The 20,499-nt window shown below is 41.6% G+C and overlaps 1 protein-coding gene across 11 annotated transcripts in view; it reads left to right on the plus strand.

The window, feature by feature from the left end:
- The first annotated feature begins 4,821 nt into the window (after positions 1-4,821).
- Positions 4,822-20,499, plus strand: part of LOC114641130 (tripartite motif-containing protein 16-like protein) — a 353,855-nt gene continuing 338,177 nt past the window's right edge. For 3 of the 11 annotated variants that reach the window (XM_051925855.1, XM_051925858.1, XM_051925860.1), the window contains exons 1-5: positions 4,823-5,475; positions 14,333-14,428; positions 16,368-16,601; positions 19,062-19,221; positions 19,967-20,032. In XM_051925855.1, coding sequence (XP_051781815.1) covers positions 4,894-5,475; positions 14,333-14,428; positions 16,368-16,601; positions 19,062-19,221; positions 19,967-20,032 — 1,138 coding nt within the window. In that variant the 5' untranslated portion in view covers positions 4,823-4,893. Of the gene's footprint in view, positions 5,476-14,332; positions 14,429-16,367; positions 16,602-19,061; positions 19,222-19,966; positions 20,033-20,499 lie in introns of all 11 variants that reach the window. The other 8 variants (XM_051925863.1, XM_051925861.1, XM_051925856.1 and 5 more) reach the window with 6 other exon arrangements.

Below are 20,499 nucleotides of genomic sequence, written 5' to 3' on the forward strand. Positions count from 1 at the left end.
TCCATTATCCAACCTGCTATATCCTAACTACAGGGTCACGGGGGTCTGCTGGAGCCAATCCCAGCCAACACAGGGCGCAAAGCAGGAAACAAACCCCGGGCAGGGTGCCAGCCCACCGCAGGGCGTGCACACACACACACACACACACAGAGACACACACGCACACACTAGGGACAATTTAGGATCCCCAATCCACCTAACCTGCATGTCTTTGGACTGTGGGAGGAAACCCACGCAGATACAAGGAGTACTCCACGCAAGGAGGACCCGGGAAGCAAACCCGGGTCTCCTAACTGCAAGGCAGCTGCTCCACCGTGATGCCCGTGATAAACATCAATTTTTTTTTTATGTTAATCAGCATTGTTTTCAAAAATCTTGAAATGGATTTACATTACTGGAACCAAAAAGTGGAAAAAGAACAAACCAAGAACAAGAGGAAAAGAAGAATTAGGAGAGAATCTGTAGTACTGTTTCAATTAGACATGTCTATGTTAGGAAGAATAAATTTGAGTTCTCAGCTTCCAGGTCACCAGCTCAGCCCAAGAAATGGTAATCAGCACTCAGCAGCAGGTCTGTCGAGGCTGAGAACAATCAAAGTGCTCCTCTGTGTAATGTTAGAATTCCAAACTATGATAATCCAGAAGTTAAAGTAAAATGCAACCCAGGAGCAAGGTTTTCTGACATTGAGGCCAAATTGGAAATCTGAGCTGCTGTCCACATTTTTCCTGACCATGAATCTTACCTGTCCCAGTGACAGGCTGAACCACATACACTGTGTATGGTGAACAGCCGCTGGACTCTACAGAAATACAAGTATCGCACTACGTCTCCTCCTGACTCATCCTGTCACCGCTGCACTTTTTCATCTTTAAAACTGATTACATTTGACTTGAGAGGCTCTCAGCCTGAGTTTGAATTTCAACAGTGTTCAGCGTTCAAAGGGCTTTGGCCCTGGAGGACTTGGTGGCTCCATTGGCAGCCTTCCTGCCCACACAGGCTCGTTAAACCGAGCAGCTCCTCCTGGTGGTGGCCACGGAGCCCAACAGGTCTGAGCCATGAGGTCCCACACCTGTGGCCCCGAGGAGGGCTGCCACCACGCGTTCAGGGGGACATAGTGTGCATCCCACATGTAAAACCCAACTACAGACAAAGATAGGGATGGGAATCGAAAACCGGTTCTTGTTGAGAACCAGTTCCTACTGTTTCAATACCTTGGAATTGTTTGCCATTTTTGCAAACGATTCCCCTATCGATTCCAGTCGCCTCGAATGACGTCACCACGTTGCGTAGCGTCATTTACCCAGCAGGGGACATGGCGCCTAAGCGGCACAAATGCTCAAAAGTTTGGTTATACTTTACGAGAAAGGATGACAACAGGGCAACTTGCAATACTTGCAAAGTAGATATTTCACCAAAGGGAGGAAACACTATGAATATGCAAAAGCATTTGCTCACAAAACACGCGATAACCTTAAATGAATGTCGTGTTTTTGATCTGCTTCGGACTACTGAATCTCAACCCAGCAGCAGCGGTAACGTTTGCACGTCCTCTCCCGTTAATACGGCAGGTAACTAATCAACTAACATTGCATATTATGTTAGCGCGATTTGCCTTATTGCAAAATCTGCTATTACTGTGCATTGCATTTAGATGACCATGACGAGAGAGACAAGAGTCTGGCTGTCTCAGATGCTGGCAGTTCTCGCTGCAGTCTACCGGTAGCTTCTCCTTTCACAGAGGCGGGGAAAAGTAAAATGACACAGGCCAGGATAGACGAATGTTACCGAGCAGTGACTAAGTTTGTGGTAAAAGGCTTGCACCCATTTGCCACAGTAGATGCCCCTGATTTTCGGTAAGTGAATGTGTTTAATTGTAGGCTAAGTCAGGGAATGTCAAAGTTGCATGTTCTCCTCTTACCAGATGTTTCATCCGTTTCCATTTATATATCTTTTAGAGAAATGACAAAGACTCTGAACCCTAAGTACAAAGCCCCAAACAGAGACAGTTTAACCAACCACTTGATACCTGTTTGGTATGCGGTCGAAAAGGCAAATCTGATTTCTGAGCTGAAACATGTGTTGAAGGCAGTCGTCACTGCAGATGGATGGACAAGTTTTAGTCAAAATCATTACCTCACAGTAACGCTGCATTATGTCAGGAATGGCCAGGCTCAAGAAAAAGTCCTCAAAACCAAACCAGTGTACCAGGCACAGACAGGGACAGCTGTAGCAGAGGAGATTGATGAGATCTTGGAGGAGTATGGTATCAAAGACAAGGTTGTGGCAGCCACTGTTGATTTTGCAGCCAACATGTATGTAGCTGTCAAAATAGTTGATGGTTGCAGTATTGCACAGTGCACAGTTCCATTGGACTTGAGTTGATTGTATTTGTTGCTGGCTGATGTAGTTTTATTTTTGAGTGCTCAGCTCATATATACTTTTAAAAAGGAGAGTGTAAATGTTACTGGACATTCTTGTGTAATTGCCACAGAATAATTTATGTTATACTTTGTTATTGCTACAGAAGAATATTTATTTTATTATTATTTTACATTTACAAATTTTTTTCTGGGGACCCGTGGCACCCCATCGAGGAGCCGTAGGCTGTGGATCTCTTAAGATCTCACTGTTGGGTTTGTAAGGTCATGCTACTCCTAAATTTCTATCTTGTTCGAAGATAAGATATAAAACAAAGTTCTAGGCTAATCGACCTGTGTGTTCTCCTTTTTTAAAAATAAGAATCGATAGGAGAATCGATAAAGAATCGAACTGTTAAACAGAATCGAAAATGTAATCGGAATCGTGAAAATCTTATCAATTCCCATGCCTAGAGAAAGATAAGAAAAATACCACCACACCATTCACACAACTCTGATAAATTAGAGAAAAAAAGTATTATGGGATGGACAAATGAACTAATACAGAGCACCAGCATGGCTAGAATGAATGGTCAGTTGAACAGCTTCAGTCTCTGTCTGTTGACGGCTGCCTGGCTGTCTCAATACAAATCTGTTTCTTCTGATTTAAGTGCTGAGTTTTACTTTCATTGTATTCCATTTCTAAATGTGCACTGAGCTCTGAGTCTGTGCGATGTGAACTGCAGTATTGTGGTGTAGCGGGTCCACAACTCAAGTCAAAAAGGCCACTTTTTAAATAAATAGTCGCCGTACTTGTGGTTTAGAGGGGGGCGTGGTAGTGTGGCGGGTGATTCCTGATGCGGATGGTCCTCGCTTAAGTGCACAGGTGAGGAGTCATCTGCTAACGGGAGCTGCTAATTGCCACACCTGATCTATGTCCCCATGATAAATAATAGAAGCGCAAAGCAGCTATGGGGGAAAATAACAGAAAATGATGACCTGAGGTCACAGGAGTAGAAGTAGAAGTAGAAGTAGAAGAAGAAGGCAGGAAGCAGGGAGGAGAAAGCTGGTGCGTGAACGAGCGAAGGTGTAGCTGAGCAGTGAGCCTGGGTGTTTGGCTGGCACCTTGGGAGCAGTCGGTAGTGACTGGAAGGAGGATGGCTCGCCACATAAGGCCGAGAAGGCAGCGGGAGTCGGGACTTGGGACGTGACAGCACAAGCGTGATCACCCTGGTCGCTGGGGAGCCCAGGTGACAGTCTGGTGAAGCCTACCGGAGCCAGGGATCGGAAAAGCAAACAGACCAGCAGGAGAAGGCAGAGAGAAGGTTAGCTGCAGGTAGGGTGGCTCCCCTGGTGCATAGCCTGGACGGGAGAAGCAGGGGAGTCACCAGTAGAAAGTCACCGGGATCTGTATTTAAAAGGACGGCTTCCAGCCATTGTTTTAACCTCGGTTTTTAAAGGATTTTTTCTGTTGTGTTTTTAACCTCCATGAGTTCACTTGTTTTTATTGGATTATTTGTTTATTAACTTTGATGCACTGCACTTTAATTTAATTTGGACACTTTGTTTTGGATTTTTTTTATAAATAAAAGCACTTTGCACTTTATTTCAAACATCCCCTTTGCTTCATTGTTGTGCTTCACTGTCCAGCTCATCGGTGACATTACCAACGGTGTCGGGTTCAGAGCTCCCAGAAGGAACATGGGAGCATGGAGCGGAACCCGCATCATCACAAGTATGTAATCTCTCTCTCTTTATACAGTGCATCCGGAAAGTATTCACAGCGCATCACTTTTTCCACTTTTTATTTTTAATAAATTTGCAAAAACCTCAAGTAAACTTTTTTCATGTTGTCATTATGGGGTGTTGTGTGTAGAATTCTGAGGAAAAAAATGAATTTAATCCATTTTGGAATAAGGCTGTAACATAACAAAATGTGGAGAAAGTGATGCGCTGTGAATACTTTCTGGATGCACTGTAAAATCCAACGTCTGTCTGTCTCTCTGTCTGCATGTCTGTCCGCTTTTCACAAGAGAACTACTTAACGGATTTCGATCTGACTTTTTTCTAGAATTTGCTGGAACATTCCAGTTGATTTTGCAACTTTTCTCATTGTGCTAAGAATCATAGTTTGCTTGCAGGAGTGATATATTCGTGCTAATCCGAGAAGCATGATGTCAAGAGTAGGGAGCCGGGTGGGGTTAGGCTTAAGGTTAGGGTTAGGGGGACGACTAGTAAATAAATAAACAGGAGATACTGAAGTGAATGAAACTTTTAACAGACACCTTGAGACATGTCATTCCTTCCTTTACTGTGCCTCATATCTGAAGTCCATGATCTTCACTCCCTGGGCTCCTGTCTCACATTAACTGTTCACCCTCAGTGTCTCCTCAGATGTTCTCTCTGTTTGTTCTCTCAGGTTTCTCTTCTTCCTCCTCCCCACTAAGCTCAGACAAACTTTCACTTTCGTTTCTTCAAAAGTCACCTCCTTGTTTGTCTGACTGACTCTCTCTGCCTGTCTCTCCTCAGACCGACGATGGCTGAAGCCCAGCTGTTTGTATCACAGGACGAGTTCACCTGCTCTATCTGTCTGGACACCCTGAGTGACCCCGTGTCACTGCATTGTGGTCACAGTTTCTGTCTGAAGTGCCTGACGGACTGCTGGGATCAGAAGGAAGAGTGCAGCTGTCCTCAGTGCAGAGAAACCTTCACCACGAGGCCCGCTCTGCAAAGAAACACTCTGCTGAATGAAGTCATCAAGAAATTAAAGAAGACAGAAATCAGTCCTCCTTCTCCATCTGAAAATTATGCCGGCCCTGGAGATGTGGAGTGTGACTTCTGTATTGGGAAGAAGTTCCGAGCGGTGAATTCATGTCTAATGTGCATGGCCTCCTTCTGTCAAACTCACCTGCAGCCTCACTATGAAGGACTTGCCTGGAAGCATCACAAGCTGATCGATCCTGATGGAAATCTAAAGGAGAAACTCTGTGCAAAACATCAGAAAAGTCTGGAAATATTTTGCAAAACTGATGATTCGTGTATCTGCATGATGTGTGTGGTGACTGGACATAAAAGTCATGAAATGGTGGAGCTGGAGATGGAAAGAGAAGTAAAAGAGGTGAGTGAATTTTAGAATTCAAAATAACAAAACGGATAACAAGTATCAAGATATTTGCAAAGGTACTGTGACAGATAAATGTATCCATCCATCTTATAAACCTGATTTTTTAAGTACAGGATAGGAAGAAGATGGAGCCTAATCAGGTGAAGCAGGGTACAAAACATGAAACAGCCCAGGATGGGATACCCAGCATTACTTACATACATTCAAGTGCGCATTGTGACCCCTCATTCAACTGAGCTGAGTGCCTTTGTGCTCTAATCTGTTAAGGTAATGGTGGTCAAACTACGGCCCCCAGTCTGGATGTGGCCCCTGGCAGCAGTGCGACTTTCTGAAGTATCTAACATGACAGCAACTATTCTTAGCAAGGTGATGCTACATTTAGATGGCGTTTTCCAAAAATAATTCAATACACCAAACTTTTACCAGATGAACTGAGACAGTCTGTAGTGCCGCCACATAGACAGGAAGTGCGTTTAGCTGCTTGCTTGCACTTTGTGCGTTTTTAACAAATTTCAGTTTAACTTGGCTGATCTCAGGTCTTTTTAAGAGGCACATTATTGTCACATGTCAGCAGAACTGTAGAGCAATCCAGAACAAGTCTAAGATTCTTTCAATAGGTTCAATCCATCCATTATCCCACCCGCTATAGTATATCCTAACTACAGGGTCACGGGGGTCTGCTGGAGCCAATCCCAGCCAACACAGGGCACAAGGCAGGAAACAAACCCCAGGCAGGGTGCCAGCCCACCGCAGACAATAGTTTCTTTTTTCTAAAATGTTTATGTAGTATTGCTGTACAGATGTTCTCATTTTAATTAATAAGTAATTAGTGATTAGAAATCTTAACAAGGTGATGCTACAGTTGGCTAGTGTAAGTGTACTGTTGCCTTGCCATGTTGTCCAGATAATTCAACGCTACAGCTTTTACCCAACAAATTAAGACAGTCTGTAGTGCTGTAACTGTTTGCTTGCCTTTGCCATTTTTGTGCATTTTAAAGAATTTGAGTTTATCTCTGATTTTTCTATGGCCTTTTTAAGAGACATATGATACTCAGGGGTGAACTAATCTATATTGTACTCCAGAATTAAGTCTACGATTCTTACAATATCTGCGGTGGGCTGGCGCCCTGCCCGGGGTTTGTTTCCTGCCTTGCGCCCTGTGCTGGCTGGGATTGGCTCCAGCAGACCCCCGTGATCCTGTAGTTAGGATATAGCGGGTTGGATAATGGATGGATGGATTCTTACAATATACATAAACTTTGAAGTAGGATTGCTGTATAAATATTCCAATTTTAATTAATAAAAAATAAATAATCATGCACTTAATTAGTGACTAGAGATCATTTCTTTTAGTGGAGCAGTCAGGACATTCTGAATGTCAACACCCTGAGTGATGATAGATAGATAGATAGATAGATAGATAGATAGATAGATAGATAGATAGATAGATAGATAGATAGATAGATAGATAGATAGATAGATAGATAGATAGATAGATAGATAGATAGATAGATAGATACTTTATTAATCTCAAGGGGAAATTCCCATACTCCAGCAGCAGCATACTGATAAAGAACAATATTAAATTAAAGAGTGATAAAAAAACAGGTATACAGACAGACAATATCTTTGTATAATGTTAACATTTACCCCCCCGGTGGAATTGAAGAGTCACATAGTGTGGGGGAGGAACGATCTCCTCAGTCTGTCAGTGGAGCAGGAAGGTGACAGCAGTCCATCGCTGAAGCTGCTCCTCTGTCTGGAGATGATCCTGTTCAGTGGATGCAGTGGATTCTCCATAATTGATAGGAGTCTGCTCAGCGCCCATCTCTCTGCCACGGATGTCAAACTGTCCAGCTCCATAGCTACAATAGAGCCTGCCTTCCTCACCAGTTTGTCCAGGTGTGAGGCGTCTTTCTTCTTAAAGCTGCCTCCCTAGCATACCACCGCGTAGAAGAGGTCGCTCGCCACAACCGTCTGATAGTACATCTGCAGCATCTTATTGCAGATGTTGAAGGACGCCAGCCTTCTAAGCAAGTATAGTCGGCTCTGTCCTCTCTTGCACAGAGCATCAGTATTGGCAGTCCAGTCCAATTTATCATTCAGCTGCACTCCCAGGTATTTATAGGTCTGCACCCTCGGCACACAGTCACCTCTGATGATCACGGGGTCCATGAGGGGTCTGGTTCCCCTAAAATCCACCACCAGCTCCTTGGTTTTGCTGGTGTTCAGGTGTAGGTGGTTTGAGTCGCACCATTTAACAAAGTCCTTGATTAGGTTCCTGTACTCCTCCTCCTGCCCACTCCTGATGCAGCCCACGATAGCAGTGTCATCAGTCAACTTATGCACGTGGCAGGACTCCGAGTTGTATTGTAACTCCAATGTATATAGGCTGAACAGGACCGGAGAAAGTACAGTCCCCTGTGGCTCTCCTGTGTTTCTGACCACAATGTCAGACCTGTAGTTCCCGAGACGCACATACTGAGGTCTGTCTATAAGATAGTCCACGATCCATGCCACCAGGTATGAATCTACTCCCATCTCTGTCTGCTTGTCCCTAAGGAGCAGAGGTTGGATGGTGTTGAAGGCACTAGAGAAGTCCAGAAACATAATTCTTACTGCACCACTGCCTCTGTCCAAGTGGGAGAAGGATCGAATTCCATCTGGTTGTGAGATGCACTCTGATCTTTAACAATTTGGCATGTGAACAGCTTGCTAAAGATGTCATTTTAAACCACCTATGTTAATATTAAAATTAAGTTCATTCAGTATACTCATATCTCAGATTCATTCAGTATTTTTTGAGTGTACAAATCTTAGGCTGCATTAAACTTTCAGATCTCCCCATTTTTGCTTGGACTGTTATGTAGAACAGACAGCACTTCTGATAAGACCAATCTATTTATTTTCCCCTACTCTTAGCTCCACACTCTTTGCATTTTTTCTGCATAACTGCCAGCCTGCCCTCACCAATAGTTCTAACAAGGACACGACTTACAGTAACTCCAGAACATTTAGTCAAGAACCCGTCCGCATGTCCAAGGAGGCCTCACACCAAATGAGGCTGTTTGTTGCTGGAGCAGACTCTTGTGTCAGTCTTTCTAATAATGAAGTGCCACAAATCTGCCTGATTCTGTTTAATATCTGAGCGCCTCAGATGGGGTGTAGTCACCTCCTGTTTGAGAAGCCATTTGCCATTCATCACATAAAATTGTTCAAGACCACTTCCTTGGCTGACATTTTCTGATTTATTAAGGAATGTAAAACCTTTTGGTGAGTTATTTCACATAAAGGAATAGTGTCAGACTGCCTATGACAGGGCTCAGTAAGTAGACACAAATGTCCTCAATATAATGACAATTTTTACATATGTGCAAATGTTTACCAAGCAACAATTACAGAAGCAATTATGTTTATGGACTGCTCTTATATTTTTCAGTTTAATATCAATCAGGTGACTAATACATGCATCACAGTGAAGGATCTGATTTTACTTATTGGTCCTTTTATATTTTCTATTGGATTTGATTTCTTTTACAGAAATCAGTTCCTGAGAGACATCCAGCTATAGGACAGACTGACAGTACTTACGTTTTGGCACACAAGTCTTTATCTTAAGCTGCCGCTGCCAAGTCCTTTTTCACTGACGTTTAACTTCAGCTCAGATGCCAGTTCTCCTCACCAGTGGCCTCATGTATAAATAGTGCAATGTATAAAAACTAAACTTAGCATTAAGCTGCACACATTCTCACTGCAGCTCAGTCCATTGCTTACACGTATTTCTGCTCGGTTTTGCAAACTGGCAGCACCAGCGTCAAGGAAGTGCTACTGTTTCTGTGTGGTTTCCCTTTCTTTTTTTAGTTTCACATCCCTGATGTGGCTTTATCAAATACACTGAAATTAACTGCACATAATTTATAAATTTAAGGCACCTGATTGCAATAAACCTGTAACACTGAATGGCCAGACTTTTCCAAATATCACAGCTGCTTTAGTGTTATTACTCTCAGTTCACCACTCAGAGTATTTTTCACCCTCTATGTCTGAGATTGGAATCAAAGATCTACAGCAGCTGATCAGAAAGCTCTAGGGTGGATTGTTTTGAGAGTGCAGAGAATTATCGGAATGCCTCAGCCATGCACAGTCTATTTGAACTTCTTCCTTATGGCAAACGCTTCAGAGCCTTTCTTGTAGGGATCTCGCGGTTCAGAAACAGTTTCATCCCAAGAGCTGTAAACGCACTCAATCAGTCCATCAAGTGCTACTTGTAGCACTGTTTGTACTTAGAATTACAATGACCTCACTGTAAACTTGCACTACAGTTGTAATATTGCACAACCTGAGCCACTTCATGAACCATTTGCACTATCTGCACTATATGTACAGTACATGTATATTGTACTTATGCTTTCACATTGTATATTTTTAATTGTTTTTATTGTATTATTATTGTTATTTTATCATTTTATAGGAAAATAAGTTTATGAAGGATTTGCATATTGAATCTCATTCTACCATACAATTACAATAGAAGAATTCAATTCAATAGAAGAGAGTGCGTATTTGGATATGATGACAACTGGCTTCTAATTCAATTTAGAGTTCTAGACACTATCTTCTTGGAGCTCTTGATATCATTTTTATGATGAAATGCATTAAAGTATGTATATTATATTATACAGATATATTTTAACTTCATTTAAATAATGTATAATGTTAATAATTGAAAGTATGGACACGGTGGACAGTGGTAGTGTTGAGCTGGCACCCCATTTAGGGATCGTTCCTGCCTCGTGCTGTATGCTTACTTGGATTGGCGCGACCCAGGATTGACAGATGGATGGAATTATTATACATGTACTATGAAGATATTTCACTGTTCTTTAAAAGTTTTGAAGAAAAGGTATTCTAAGCTTACAGATGGTTTGACGTTTATTATAGAGCTTATTGTGTGGTGATTGGTTACTTTGAGAAAGAAAAGGAAAGACAGGAATTGGGGGTTAGTATGTTTGACAGAGACAGTACCGCTGCAATAAATTATTGCATCGAGGGTCTCACACATCCCAGCAAGCATCTTGTGAGAGGCAGGAACAATCTCTGGACAGGGCGCCAGCTCGTTGCTACCGCTGCGCCAACATGCCCTCATGTTTAATAACATGCTTTAATTCATTTCATGATGAAAACGATAATTAATTATACATCTTAGTATTTAAATTATTCAGATAGCTGTAATATCACAAATGTAATGGATTCTGTGTCCTGTCGGACGAAGAGAAAGCCCGTTTAAGAAGCACGTAGTGATTCACACACATAGAGCACATAGAAGAACACATAGAATACACAGCTTTTAACGTACTACTTTAGTTATGATGGGATTTGAGAAACTCTACTAAATTACACATTGATTTTAAGATGAAGTTTATGATGTTCTACTTTAATGACAAAATAAACTGCAAGATTAAAGTGGACATATTGACCCTTTTTTCATTGTCTCCCTATTTTTTTTCTTCTCTGTACCCTAATACACTTCTGTATGATACTCTGAAGGTGGGCTACAACTCGCCTCTTCACGGCGACTTTGATGTGTGACCACTTTATTTTTTTTTTCTGGCACTGGGCGACTTTCTGAATTTGAACTTTCAAATTTCCCCGCCACTCTATATCACTCGATCAACTTCGTTTTGTTGCTTTTTTGCTGCTCCACTGCTTAAGTCAACAAATAATATGTTTTTCCTTGCCTCCACTTCGCATTTACTGAAATTCTTTTTTTCACGTGCTTTTGCCATTGTCTTTTAACCAAACGATCAACTGAAGGTGATATTTATAGTGATTTACTGTATATAATAAAATATGTAAAATTATAGGAGGAGTTGGGGTGGGACAACAGGTGTGTGCTCATGCATTATTTTTCACACTGACCGGGATTTATGGAGCTGAAGTGCGTTGAAGTTGGCTTACGCACAGTTTTGTGCATACACACATTTCCACTTTTGCCTGTATGCCATGTTTTAGTGTGAATACATGAGGCCACAAGTCTTTCCCTGAAATGCGTTTTTAAGTATCATCTGATCAGACTGATCAATCACAGGCAAATGACATCCAGCAATGTCTCAGTGTGGCACTGTTTGTTATACTTAGTCGATGAACAAAGAGCCAAAACTCAACTATTGACAACCTTGACAGACAAAACTTTGCACCAATTATCAGTCAAAAGGTTGGGCTTATGTTCACCCAAGTAAACCTACGACAAAATGTCCACTCCTTACTTTATACCATATATATTGCAACTGTGCTTTCTGCTTGTCTCTATCTGGGCTTCGCATCTGCTTTGTAGGAGGACAATTATTGCCTTGGGTGTGACTGTAACAAAGCTGGGGCAAGTACTTTTGGTCTGAAGGGTAACCTAGTGTTTAGCTGTAAGGGTAGGAAGACCATCTGTAACAGAGCTGGACATTGATCCCACATACAGTACAGCCCGTGCTTATGAAAACAAAGTGCACAGTAAACTAGTCATAGATGAACATGATAGTCATGCTAAAGAATAGAATCAAGTGATCACCCACTTTCCAGCAGTTGTCATTTTTATGCTAGCCAAAGAGGACCAGTGCGTGTGAAAGCTCAATCTTGGTGAACTGCAGTACAACCCATAGCCACAATTTGTGAGAAGATAGATAGATATAGATAGAGGGAAACATCCTAAATGAATACCAGAGAGACTTTGCACCGATTCTACAGCAATCTGAAGAAAGCATCACCTCAACCTGGCATCTGCAGGAACCACACCATACCTACTTTGATTCTGAGCACTTCTGACTGTAACTTGGTAGTTAAGATCAAGCCAATAGGGAGACTCTGGTTTTTGGTGTTACTGTAAATGAAAGTAAGAACCTGTGAGAAGGAGCATTAGATGTTAGACATTTCTCTTCAGTGGGAAAACTAAACCAGGCTTGTATTAGTTCAGAGCAACACTTCACATGTACACACACACACACGCACGCACACACACACACACGCACACACACATGCACAGTGGAGCAATAAGTGAGTGCAGAGAATCTGTGAACAAATCAGCACCACCATCACAGTGCTGGCTCTAGAGACTTGAGAAGTACCTAAGAACCAATCCACCCAATCTTCTGAAAGACCAGAACTGTGATGAGAACATTTAAAAGCTGGTCCTGAATGAATGAGGGTTCCTGGGTAACTCCATCAATAATAATTAAGGAATTTCAACTGGCAAGTGCTGTGCCTTTATCTGCAGCAGAGATAAATATCAAACTAAGCTGGCATAGATTTGTGATTTGTGTTGTTCAGCGTTGTCCTTCATCTGTATATACTTACATACAACCATCTTCTATTATCCTTATGTTATAAATAAACTATTATTTTGTTTATTGCAGCAAGCATGTTTAGGGTTGTTAGAAATAATCTGTCAACATGTCTGAACTACACACAAAGAAAGTGAAAGCTGAATTGTGTAGATGTAACCGACTGTAATCTGCCTTTCTGTGCACCGTGTAAATGACCGTCAAGTAAGAGGCACGAAGGATTGAAACAAAAGTTTTTATTTTCCTTTCCAAAAAAAAGGAAAAAAAAAAGAAAATAGGGCATCACATAAGCGGCTTCTTCCCTATGACCCAACAGCATCCACCGCGCTTCTCGCCTTTTATTTACACAATAAACACATTGCATACAAAACTATTTACAAAAAAATTACTCAAATTTTCCAGAGAGAACCATTTACAATATACATAGATTTATACAATAAAAACATATCCTAACTTTATAATCACATATTCTTAACAAACAAAAAGAAAATAGAGTAGCATATCTTTCTAAAAGGGCGGCACGGTGGCGCAGTGGGTAGCGCTGCTGCCTCGCAGTTGGGAGATCTGGGGACCTGGGTTCGATTCCCGGGTCCTCCCTGCGTGGAGTTTGCATGTTCTCCCCGTGTCTGCGTGGGTTTCCTCTGGGCGCTCCAGTTTCCTCCCACAGTCCAAAGACATGCAGGTTAGGTGGATTGGCGATTCTAAATTGGCCCTAGTGTGTGCTTGGTGTGTGGGTGTGTTTGTGTGTGTCCTGCGGTGGGTTGGCACCCTGCCCGGGATTGTTTCCTGCCTTGTGCCCTGTGTTGGCTGGGATTGGCTCCAGCAGACCCCCGTGACCCTGTGTTCGGATTCAGCGGGTTGGAAAATGGATGGATGGATACCTTTCTAAAAACAAAAAGGAAAAAAAGAGAGTAGGGCGTCACATAAGCGGCTTCTCCCCTATGCCTATTAAATAATTAATTAAATCAATTACAAATCATTAATACAAAATAAATAAAATAAAAAATCAGAAAAAGCTTAGGGAGAGCTGAAAACACCACCGACCCCAACAGCGTCCACCGCGATTCTGGGGGCAGAGCCAAGAAATGTGATGCATGCAGGTTGTGAGGTGTAACGCTAATTAACGCCCGTACTACAACATATTATACAATCGGCATACTACTAACTATTTACAAGGATCAACCTGTTTTGGGGAAGTGCATAACTAAAACAAAGCGAAATTATAAATAACGTGTTACACTTTTCTACATGGACATTCAGCAATTTCATTCATGAAACGAGCAGATCTCGTCATACACTAAATTTACTGTTTAGTCATTTTCTAAATGTAATTTATTCCCTTATATTACCTGCTTGTCCAGAGGTTCTATTATCTTTAGAAGCAGAGTAAGTTTTCATAAAATTAAATTGGGATATCTGTGTCCTGCAATGTGCAAATGTAGTTTTAGAAGTAATTTTTGTGTGTGGATTAAGTTACTGTACTGCAGTTGAGAAGCTGAGTGTGTTCTTGTGTGTCTAAACAGAAACAGCTGGGGGCGACACTGAGTGACATCAGGAGGAAACTTGAGGACAGAGAAGAGAAACTGAAGGAGACGAGGAGGGCGATGGAACAGATGAAGGTGAGTGAAATTACGACAACACTTCATATCACTTCATATCAGGGAGAGGGAAAAGCAGACGAGATATTTTATTGTGTCCTTCATGGCATTTCACGTTTTAGTCAATAGTGTTTCAGACAGTCTGACACTATACTCACCTCCACACATGCAGATGCTAGGGTACGTTTTACATGACATAAGTTGGAAGGGGTTAGAGCAGGCCTTCACAATACTGTTTCAGATACAACACCTTAAAAGGAGAAGACCTATAATGCAGACCTATAAATATCTGGGAGTGCAGCTGGATGATAAATTATACTGGACTGCTAATACTGATGCGCTGTGCAAGAAAGGACGGAGCCGGTTATACTACCTTAGAAGGCTGGCGTCCTTCAACATCTGCAATAAGATGCTGCAGATGTTCTATCAGACAGTTGTGGCGAGCGCCCTCTTCTACGCGGTGGTGTGCTGGGAAGGCAGCATTAAGAGGAAAGATGCCTCATGCCTGGACAAACTGTTGAGGAAGGCAGGCTCTATTGTTGGCATGGAGCTGGACAGTCTGACATCTGTGGCAGAGCGAAGGGCGCTCAGCAGGCTCCTATCATATACATAGTTATTGTCTGTTTTTCACCTGCATTATTATCATTCTTTAATTTAATGTTATTTATTGTATCAGTATGCTGCTGCTGAAGAATGTGAATTTCCCATTGGGATTAATAAAGTATCTATCTATCTATCTATCTATCTATCTATCTATCTATCTATCTATCTATCTATCTATCTATCTATCTATCTATCTATCTATCTATCTATCTATCTATCTATCTATCTTAAAAAGATGTCTTCAATGGAGGGCAGAGTGGCCCCAACAATTTTTTCTGCATTGTTCACTGTTGTAGGTCAGAGACACTGCATTTCCCAAAACAGACAATGAGGCAACTGATTAAAATTCTCTTGATGGTGTCCCTGTAGAATGTACAACAACAACAACAACAACAACAACAACAACAATAACAATAATAATAATAATAATAATAATAATAATAATAATAATAATAATAATAATAATAATATACAGTTAGCCTGTGTTAAAAAATTAGACTACATGTTATTCTGTTATGGAGGATGCATCTTCATATGAGCCATGCTTGCAATGGTTGAGTTATCATTAAGAACAAGAAGTTAAGGAGTTAAATACAAATGAATCAATCTAGGATATAAAGACTGAAAACTCTTGAGGTTTACAATGACAAAACAAATGTGGAAAGGTAAATAAACAAAGTGTTTGTGATATTAAATGAAATAAGATTCCCCAGACCAACAACTAGGTATTCATGTTTCGTATCTCCACCTCTCAGGTTTGACACACTAGCCAAGAGGGTTGACTTGCCCGCCAAACCAGAACACAACTACTACACACAATGCTGTGGGCCATTTAGACTCTTTTACTTTCACACAGTTACATCCTAACACATAAGCTGTTCCTCACAATACCCACATATTTTCTTCTTCTCCTCTCCTCTTCTGCTCCAGGTGAGTGTTGTTCTACTCCACTCTCATCTCTTTTAAAGTTAAGCTCTGGAGTATACCAGGGAGGTGACAGGTGTACCCCAAAAACACGTCTGGGTCTGACAGAGTCCTCAAAGTACATTGAGCTGTCCTACAATAGGTCACTCTAGCAGCTATAACTGACCTCAACGTGGCTTGCTGTTCAAACTACGTATCACATAGAGAACTGTGGGAACCCAAAAGGGAGCACTGGCATTGGGATGCTCCTATCCGCCATACTGAGAGAACATACTGCCCTGGGAGACAATTTCTTATTACTCCAGGCCTATTTGGGTCGAAAATCATAATCCACCACAGATGTGATGCCAGTATCTAAATACCAACAAAAGTGTTTTGTGAATAGTAATTCCTGATTGATGACTCAATTCAGTGTCTTTTTCCATCCAATCAGATCTCTGTGGAAAAAGAAGTGGAAGAACACGAGAAGAGCTTCAATGATCTGATTCACTGCATTGAAGAAAACCACAGGAGATTGATTGAGAGGATCAGGGAACAAGAGAAGAAAGAAAAGGAGAAGGCTGAAGGAGTCATGGAGCGCCTGGAGGAGGAGATTGAAGAGCTGAAGAGGAAAGACTCTGAGCTGAAGGAGCTTTCAGAGACCAAGGACAACATTCACTTCTTGCAGGTGAGGCAACACTTTATTGGAGTTTATGGGACCTGAGAACATTTAGAGATCTTTGTACAACATACTAAGATGAATCCATTCAGCCTAATTAAGACCATCTTTTCATGTTCACCTCATATTTCTAATACATACAAAGTCTATGAGATGTTGCTTCTATATTCACAACAGGATAACTTGTTCCATGTTTCACAGTCTCCTTTTCTTTGAATTAATATTTTTCTTAACCAACTCCATTTTAATAGATAACATCTAATTAAAGATGACACCAACTCTCCTCATATCTTTAGACACCTCTGTCAGGTCACCTCCTCATGTCTCTATCCTTTATACAGTACATGATGAGATTCCAATCCTTTAGCATTTCTTCACAGCTCAAACCCTACAGTCCATTCTCGTCACTCTTCTCTGAACTTTTTCTTCTGTTGTTATGTCATGTGTTGGATATGGATTCCACACCTGTGACACAATATTCTGGATTTGGACTCACAACTCTTTCTTGATACATTGCATGGTCAAAGGTATGTGGACCTTCCTTGTGATTAGTTAGTTAGCTATTAGCCATTTCAGTCACCCCATTGCTAGCAGGTCCACACAGCCCCATAATCTCCTAATCTCCATAGACAAGCACTGGCTATAGAATGGGGCGTACAGAAGAGCTTGTGACTCTCATCATAGCGTTGTCATAGGATGCAACATTACCAATAAGTCATGTTGTCATATTTATGTCCTGGTCAGCTGTAAATGCTGTTAGTGTGAAGTGGAAACGTCTGGGAGAACAACAGCAGCTCAGGTGCAAAGTGATAAGACACTGAAGACCTGTGAGCATCGAGTGTTGAAGCACATCAAAGTCATCCATCCTCAGGTGCAGCACTCACTACTGACTTCCAAACTGTCTTTGGAATCATCATCAGCATAAGATGTGTTTGTTTTGAGCTTCATTAAATCTTTGGTAATACTAAAAATGCCAGCTAGAGTGGTGTAAAGTCCACCACCACTGAACTCTGGACAGTGGAAAGACATTCTATGGAGTGATGAATTACGCTTCACCATCTGACAGTCTGCTTGGTTTGGCGAATGCCAGTAGAACTTCACCTGGCAACAATCTGGTGAAGGCCTTTACCTTTTTCAGCATGAGAAAGAGAAATGGTGTCAAAGAACTTGACTGGCCTGCACCGGGCCCTAACCTGGAAAAATTTTGGGCTTAGCTGGAACATCAACTGTGAGTATGGCGTTATCACTCGGCATCAGGGCCCAAATCGTCTAATATTGTTGAGAGTGAATCAAAGCAAATTCCTGCAGCCATTTCCCAAAATCCAGTGGAAAGATGAGTGGAGGTGGAATCCAGCAAAGGTGGATGAGCAACTCCATGAGTTTGGAATGAGATGTTTAACAAATGTATATAGGTGTAATTTGCAGGTAGCCATGTAGTGCATTTACTCCACATTTCATGGACACCAATCCTCACAGCCTTCTCTTCTTTGTTTGGTTGAGGATGGTGATCAGTCCACAAGAAATCCCAAGTCTGTCTCATCAGTTATACTTTCTAGCTGTGACCTTTTATTGTATATTTATTTTTAATAGCTTTCTTCATATGTGTGTAACTCATCCATCCATCCATCCATTTTCCATGGGGTCTACTGGAGCGAATCCCAGCCAACACAGGGCGCGAGGCAGGGAACCAATCCTGGGCAGGGCACCAACCCAACCAGGACACACACACACACACACACACACACACCCACCCACACCAAGCACACACTAGGGCCAATTTAGAATCACCAATTGACCTAACCTGCATGTCTTTGGACTGTGGGAGGAAACCCACGCAGACACGAGGAGAACATGCAAACTCCACGCAGGGAGGACCTGGGAAGCGAACCCAGGTCCCCAGATCTCCCAACTGCGAGGCAGCAGCGCTACCCACTGCGCCACCGTGCCGCCTATGTGTAACTCATTATATTTAATTTAAATAACTTCACTTCAAAACTCAAAAACGCAGCAGCTCCAGCACTAATCCTTCAATGATCCCCAAATTTGACTTTCATTCTTCTTAATCCCCTCACACCATAATGCCTAGTGTTCAGTCCTTATTCAATTCTGCAGCCCTTTGTACCCTCACTCCCCTCATGGACAGTTTGATGATTTGCCTCTGAAGCATTTAAAGCTTATTGAATGTTGAGGTCGATAATATCCATCCATTATCCAACCCGCTATATCCTAACTACAGGGTCTCGGGGGTCTGCTGGAGCGAATCCCAGCCAACACAGGGCGCAAGGCAGGAAACAAACCCTGGGCAGAGTGCCAGCCCACTGCAGCAATAATATCTTATGTGAAACTAAACTGAAATATTATATTCTTAATAATCCATAAATTAATGAAAAATCAGTTCCCCATTTGATTGTCCACCACTCAGATCTATTAAAGCAGATTTCCACTGTACCCTCTTGTCTCTTGGTGCAGACTTTCTCATCCCGCTGTGTTCTTCCTGCTGATGGAGACTTGCTCAGCTTCACTGTCACTGCCAACTTCTCTTCTGAGCACCTGAGAAAGGAGCTGTCCTGTCTGAAAAAGAATCTGGAGAAGATCTGCCGGTGGGACATCATGACATGGACTCCATCAGGTACAGCGTCTCGTCATGTTGTGTCTGCTACTAAAGTCCTTTAGAAAGTCAAGAGCTGAGACGAATGAATAAGGACCTCTCTATAACATTTGTCTGTATTCGCTGCCAAAGATTTTTCATTATTCAGGGTGAGTGAAAATTATGTTAACACTAATGGTACTGCTATGTATATACTTTTATACAATTTTTGTGGACTATTTATGTGCCACATATGATCCATATGTTGAACATGAAGGCAAACAGGTTGAGACATTCCTATAAATCATCTTGCACATATGAAGTATGTTTTTTGAATAAATTTTTTCCGCCATTCAAATGTTAACATAATTTTGACTCACCCTGTATATAGCGCCTTTTATAGTGACGAGCTGAGTGATTTCATACTCCCATTATGAACAGTTGCTTTACCATTTCTCCTCTCTTCTTGAGTGGCCATTTTGCAGATGTCACTTTGAAATTCCATATCTGCTTTCCTTTATAGGATGATGGCACTCGTTTTGTATTGATGCATTTTTTGAAGAAATCTTTTTTTATTAAATTTACAAAGGAATATTTGTTTTTAATTTCATAAAGAAAACATCTGTTTATGCATTGCTGTAACTCCAAGCATTTTCTGTTTTAGCTGATTGTCATTTTGTGTTTTATTTTTACTACACTGCATTTGTAATACGTGCGTAAGACTTTATCTAACATTACACAATGCTGTCTTCACAGTTTCCATTCTTCTCTTTTCTTTTATTTTCAGGTACTGAAGCTCCAATTTTCACCCTACAGCCTCCTGAACCTCGGAGCAGAGAGGAGTTTTTACGATGTAAGTTTGTGCTTTGATTAAATGAATCGTGACAATAGAAATCATTTCTTTGTTAATATCCCAGGATAGGCTTGTGATCAACAGAAAAAGCCGTGTGAGTGTTGAGTCACTGGTGAGCTGAAACTGATGGGGTTCATTTGACTGGTGCATTATGGGAAAGAGAGTTTCAGGCAGTGAAGCACCAAAACAGTCTGCTGGGCTTGAGTCTCTTAGGCATCAAATGAAGTCACAGGACGAAAAACCAATAAATAAAAAATTAAATGAAATTAATCTTTAAATAAGTGAGTCGGTGATCTGTGAGCAGCAGCTGACTGTCTCCATGGACTGATTCATTCAGGTCAGCAGACCATCATGACCATGGCAAGTTTTCATTGAAGTGATTTTTAATGCGACATTGCCAAACCGGTTTAACCCAGTTCAGGGTGACAGGGTTCACACAACTACCTCCACACAAGGCCATCTAAGAG

The sequence above is a fragment of the Erpetoichthys calabaricus genome, chromosome 4, assembly GCF_900747795.2.
Source record: "Erpetoichthys calabaricus chromosome 4, fErpCal1.3, whole genome shotgun sequence".
NCBI classification, from domain to species: Eukaryota; Metazoa; Chordata; class Cladistia; order Polypteriformes; family Polypteridae; genus Erpetoichthys; species Erpetoichthys calabaricus.